Raw genomic sequence first — 6274 nt, 5'->3', positions numbered from 1 at the left:
GGTATAATATAAACACCAGAAAATGTATTTCTGAAAATCTGGGATGTCCCGATACCATTACGTAATCGAAGCTCAAGAATTTTTATACCTAATCTTTGTATTAAAGTTGTGTTATTTAAAAAAATAGATTAAAAAACTCTATGAGAATATAATTTTTTAACCAACTGCCGAAGCATAAGAGCAATCTACACGCCTTAGTGGCGGGCTTAGCAGCTTAGTATTTCTCTTTAACCTAGGCTAGCTCCAGCTTACCAAAAGGCAACTTCCGCCACTTACCTGGTTGCGGTAATCGTACCTTAGCTTTCTTGTTGGGAGGTTTTGCTACTCTAAACTCAATACAAAGTGGTAAGCATTTCCCAAACACAACAGAAATTGTGAAGTAAAATTTATGTAATCTATTCTAATCTAGTCAAATACAAGAGAACAGGAAATCAATATAACAGGAAATACGATAAATGAAACTTTTCTATATACTATCTAACCTATAGCTGAACTTTGTACCGTACCTAATAACAAGTAACAACAATATACAACCCTCATCAACCAATAAAAATACCCTATTTACATTCGCTTCAACTTACCATAGCACAACAACAATCACCTCAGAATACTGGGGAGGTAATTGTATTGAAAAGGAGTTCGTCCCCCAGAACAATGACTTGATTTCTTTAATTCTAAGAATGCCGTCTGTCGTCTTTGCTATACATCTGTTTGTAAACAAGTATAAATTGTGCACAAGTCTTGTGCAGATAAAGGGAATTTTTTTAACCGAAATAGCTTTTGTTTTGACATCACCAATGGATATATTTCTTGCAGACGCCTCGATCGCCCTTTGTGAGATCCCTCTTCCGACAATCCGTTCTTGAGGTTAATTAATTCCTTTCGTTGAGACCTTTCATTAGAGTAGCATGAAGGATAAAACTAGTTCCACTTCTCCCCCTCCCCCTCCACCCCGTACTTTGATAAGAGGACAGAAAGAAGGGCAGTAGTTGGTAGAAAACGGTTCCTTTCGTTGAGACCTTTAATTAGAATACAGTGAGAGATAAAATTAATTTTTAACCCCCCCGGCCCCGTCGCTCACTGAGTCGCACGGGAAAGTTATAGCACAGATATATTTTACGTATATCTGTGGTTATAGTTTGTACAAACCAATTTATTTCGATGAGACCTTTTATTAGAATACCATGAAGGGTACAACGTGTGCCCCCCCCCCATTTTCTAAAGTTTAACTTGGCACCACAAACTGGGACCAATTGGTTGTCGTATGTAAAAATTATGCACGTTTTACTTTCAAAAACAGCATCTCAGGAAATAATTCGTGGGGGGGGGGGGGGGACATTTAGACTGCGAAATTTGATGGCTCTCTGGCAAACCTTCAAGGTATAGAGTATCTACTGCAAGAAATTCCAGGACTCTAGGACCAGGCCCCTAGAAACGTAGTTCATAACGGCAGAAGTGGGTCCGGTCTTGAAAAATGCGCTAAAAATTTACAAATTGCTGCTAATAATTAAAATAAAGAACTAATTGCTGACGCTAATTTGACATTGAACATTCAAGTTACTGTTTCCATGGCAGACGTTGATTAACGTTTAAAACAAATTCATGCAGAGGTTACCTATTATAGCCATCTATTACTACTCGTACATGCGTTTGATCCGATTTTTTTAAGTATACATAGCCAAATTCCCTATATATAGGCGGACAGTCGATCAATTCCAGAAGAAATCTGTAAGTAATATTACTCATTTCGGATTTCTGGTTTGTTTAAAGCTACATATCAGTAATCATGGCTATACTAAAAATGATCTTCAATATCAAAGTGAAGTGAAGTATTTCAGTTCACCTGATCACTGGACACTACATACAGAACGGAGTATGTAAAGTTGCCTATTGTCAATCCCCAAATTTGGTTATTAATAATATTAATGTGTGTTCGATGGTAGAAACATAAAACTTAGTCTAATTATAATGCACATTTTCTATCTGTAGCCGCGCGGCGGAAGCTATATTTTCGCTTTCTCGTGGTAAACTTTTAAGTCGTTTTTCCAAGATAACTTATCTATAAATGAAGTCCAAGCAATTTCCAAAATTGCTATAAGTTCGTAAAGTTAATAGGTATCTAGGCAATAACGTCCGGAAAATTTGTTTCCTTTTTTCTTTTACAAAATATTGCAGGCCCCTAACAACCCTCGACGTTACCCCTAAAAAAAATATTTGAAGATATCGTGGAAATCAAGCATTTTCGGGCAACGAAACAGGTGTACTGTCCAGCCTTAAAGTAAAAAGATAGAGGGCATAAAAAGAATCCATCACCATCATAGTCATGTTAGGTTCGTCAAGATCTATAGTTGCCCGTGGGTGTATTGTTGAGAAATAAATGTAAAACTTTTGATTTGGAAATTGTTCTTGTAAATTTATGTAAAAGCATTGGTAAAAGTATAGAATGTGAACTGAATAGATAAAACCTTTAGAATAAACGGTTTTATTCAACAAAATTATTGGCAATGACAATATAGGAAATGACATTAAAATAACATTACAAACTAGATTAGAATGAGGCAATAAATAATGTGTTTCTATATTACCACATTCATCCACACATCATTTTAAAATATAATCATTGTAACGGATTGGGAGCCTACGTTCCCTAACTGATCTTCGTGAAATCGCTTCGTCAATAAAATTCGATGGTGATTCAATTTGCTCTGCAGCCGATTAGTCTGAATCAGTAGTTACTGGCTGTTCTATTCTTTCACTTTCTGAATCCAAAAACGATCTTGGTTCGCCAACTTGCTCTACAGGTGATTGGTCTGAATCAGAAGTTTCTGGCTGTTCTATGTTGATCATATCCGGAATTCTTTCACCTTCTTGATTCAATGGTGCTAAGTGACGATTTGAAACAGTCGATTCACGACTATCTGCAAGGCGAACATAAGAGTAATCGGGGTTTACATGAAGCAGTGTGACTTCCTCCACAAGTGGTTGGTATTTATTGGAGCGATTGAATTTCTGCATTAGAACTCGTTCCGAATTCGTCAACCATGTTGGTAGCGAGACCCCATTAGAAGATCTTCTTGTATGTTTAAACATCCTCTCATGTGGCGAACAATTTGTAGCTGTGCACAGAAGGGATCGTATCGAATGTAAAGCTTGTGATAATACTGTTTCCCAATTATCTACTGATAAGTTCTTTGATCGTAATGCCAACAGGATTGTCTTCCAAAGGGTTCCGTTTAATCGTTCAACTTGACCGTTTCCCCGAGGATTGTACGGGGTAGTCCTACTTGTAGCTATTCCTCGTGAATTTAGAAAATCTTTTACCTCCGAAGAAACGAATGAAGTCCCTCTATCTGAATGAAGATAAGACGGCATACCAAATAGCATAAATATGTCATTAAGACATTTGATTACTGTCTTAGAGCTCATGTCAGCGCATGGGAAGGCAAATGGGAAACGTGAATATTCATCGATAATAGTGAGTATATACTTATTCTTCGTATTAGAAGGAACTGGTCCTTTAAAATCAATACTTAATCTTTCAAATGGCGAGGTAGCTTTTACCAAACCAGGACCAGGCGTAGCAGACCTAAAATATTTAGGTTTTATTTCTGAACAGACGCGACATGAATTAGTCGTTTTCCTGATTTCTTCTACAGAAAAAGGCAAATTTTTCGATCTCACCCAATGTGTCATTCTCGAAACACCAGGATGGCATAATGCGTCGTGTAAAGAAATGAGTTTATCAGAGCGAGTCTGCATATTAGCACAAACACGCGACAATGCATCTGCAACATCATTCTGCTTTCCTGGTCGGTACACAATATCATACTTGAATGGCGCTAATTCCAGACGCCAGCGCTGTATTTTCTCGTTTTTAATTTTACTTGATAGTTTATTATTAAACATGAAGGATACAGATCGTTGATCAGTAATAAGACGAAATGGTTTGCCAATGAGGAAATGACGCCATTTCTTTAACGATTCGACAATTGCATATGCCTCTTTTTCTATAGCAGCGTGGTTGTGTTCACTTTTATTTAGTGTTCTTGAGAAAAATGCAACCGGTCGGTTAGCCTGGGATAAGGTTGCCGCTATGGAATGATCCGAAGCATCTGTTTCGACAGTGAACTGCACGTTATGATCTATAGCGTTAATAGCTGATTTTGCAATATCAGATTTGAGCTCTTCAAAGCGTTGTACAAGTTCGTTCCCTAATGGAAAATTCTTTGTGTTTGATAAGGCGTGAACTTTTTCCGAAAATCTTGGTATCCATTTGCTATAGTGGGCAAACAAACCCATAACTCTTCGTAATGAAGGTAAATCATGGGGCGGCGGCATACTAATAAGTGGTCGAAGGCGGTCGGGATCCGGTCTGATTACATGATCCTTTATATGATAACCCAGGATATTAATTGCATTTTGAGAGAACTTACTTTTTTCTTTGTTAATAGTCAGCCCATATTTGGAAGCGGCTGCCATAAATTTCTCGAGATTCTTGTCATGCTCCTGTAAAGTTTTGCCGCAAATGGTTATATCATCCAAATAGACGTATGTTCCCTCCAATTCTTCCTCTCTAATGATCCAATCAAGAACTCCTTGAAAACTTGACACTCCATTAGTTACACCAAACGGAATTCGGCGAAATTGATAGAGGTTTCCGTGCGCTTCGAAAACAGTATATAGTCGTTCTTCGGATAAGATTGGGATCTGATGGTAAGCACTTTGCAGATCGATTGCACTAAATATAGAATAATTCGATATATTAGATACTAATTCTTCCATATTTGGAAGAGGATATGCGTCCAGCAGCGTATACCTATTTATTGTCTGTGAATAATCGATTACAAGACGCTTTTTATGAGTTGCATTCTTCGTAATTAAAACTTGAGCTCTCCAGGGAGAGGTGCTTTCTTCGATGATCCCTTCCATCAACAGTTTTCGTATTTCTTCTTTTATAAATTTCTTGTCATCTTCGCTATACCTTCGAGACTTTATAGCAATAGGTTTGCAATCAGAAGAAATATTTGAAAATAAGGGTACCGCAGGTACAGAAGCTGCCGCAACTCCACACACTTTGATAGGTTCTTTCGTTCCACCAAAATTTAATTCAAGAGAAGAATGCTTTTTAAGAATATCGTGACCTATAATTAAATCAGCGCACAAATCCTTCACTATCAGTAAATGTAAATTTTGATAATCGTACTGGCCGACTTTAGCAGATACCCAGGTTTCTCCTGCAACTTGTGATGTTAGAGAGGTTGAAGCCATTGAAATACATTGGTTACTAGGTTTCTTTTTAAGTCGTAACAAATTAAAATACGATTCATCTATGAAACTCAAACTACTACCTGTATCAATCAGTGCTTCAGCTCGGACTCCTTGAATATATGCTATTACAGTTGCTTTCTTTAAAGAGCTGGGAGAAGCTGCTACAATACCTATACATGCTGAAGTATTTTCTCCTCGTTCCAAAACTGCAGCATTATTTGGCTTATTACTGCGGCACACTATCGCGAAATGTCCCTTCTTATCACAAAGTTGACAGGATTGGTTGACAGCAGGACACTCCTTTCGGGGATGAATGCGTCCACTTCCGCAAAAGAAACATTTTCGTTTATTTTTGTAAGAGCTCTTGTAAGAGGGCGAAGCTGCGACGGTATGTTCCTCGCACTGATCTTCAGGCTGTGATACTCCTCCTCCAAGTTGTTGAACAGCGTTTAAGCCAATAACGTTGTATTGTTGGGAATTAATCTCTGCCATCTCTAAGGATAATGCTTGATTGTACGCTTCATCGAGGGTTAACGTCAGATTCTCGAGTAATCGCTGTCTTATCTTATTTGACTGGATTCCCGAAATAAATGCGTCACGTATATTGTCAGATCGATTAGTTTCGGCGTCCACGCTTTGAAACTGGCATTCTCTAGATAATAGTTTTAAGGCCTGTATGTATGCATCGATATTTTCCTCATTAAGTTGCTTTCTAGTAGCTAGCATGTGCCTAGCGTAGATAATATTCTTAGGTTTGATAAAAATCGTATTTAGTAGGCTGATAGCAGCGTCATAAGTTGAACACTCACTGATATATGAGTATACCCTTGAAGACACATGATTGATTAGCAAATTCAACTTACTGGGTGCAAAAAGAAGCAAATCTTCTTCTTCGGTCGGTGTATATGCCAAGAGAAAATTCTCAAAGGTTCGGAGCCAGTGCTCCCATTCCTTGGAGGCGGAACTAACTGATGGATCAATATCCAATCGAATGGGTTTCAGAAAC

At 37.9% G+C, this 6274-nt stretch overlaps 1 protein-coding gene across 1 annotated transcript; it reads right to left on the bottom strand.

Annotated features, from left to right (window-relative positions):
• Positions 1 to 2715: 2715 nt before the first annotated feature.
• On the bottom strand, positions 2716 to 5994 carry LOC116180058. Its single transcript, XM_031499886.1, has 2 exons — positions 4434 to 5994; positions 2716 to 2918 (listed from the first exon to the last, which is right to left on the bottom strand). Exons 1-2 carry the CDS (start codon positions 5992 to 5994, stop codon positions 2716 to 2718), a joined length of 1764 nt encoding a protein of 587 aa, XP_031355746.1.
• Between the last annotated feature and the right edge of the window lie 280 nt (positions 5995 to 6274).

The sequence above is a fragment of the Photinus pyralis genome, unplaced genomic scaffold (assembly GCF_008802855.1).
Source record: "Photinus pyralis isolate 1611_PpyrPB1 unplaced genomic scaffold, Ppyr1.3 Ppyr1.4_LG9, whole genome shotgun sequence".
NCBI classification, from domain to species: Eukaryota; Metazoa; Arthropoda; class Insecta; order Coleoptera; family Lampyridae; genus Photinus; species Photinus pyralis.
Note: the sequence above shows the minus strand (reverse complement) of the source record. Positions and strands in the feature narration are given on the sequence as shown.

What these genes read in the sequence shown, in the direction of transcription:
- LOC116180058 (XM_031499886.1), bottom strand. Translation starts at nt 5,994, where the DNA reads ATGCTAGCTACTAGAAAGCAACTTAATGAGGAAAATATCGATGCATAC. An exon ending in GACTATTAACAAAGAAAAAA is followed by an intron (nt 2,919 to 4,433) that starts GTAAGTTCTCTC and finishes TTCGCCTTGCAG; the next exon opens with ATAGTCGTGAATCGACTGTT.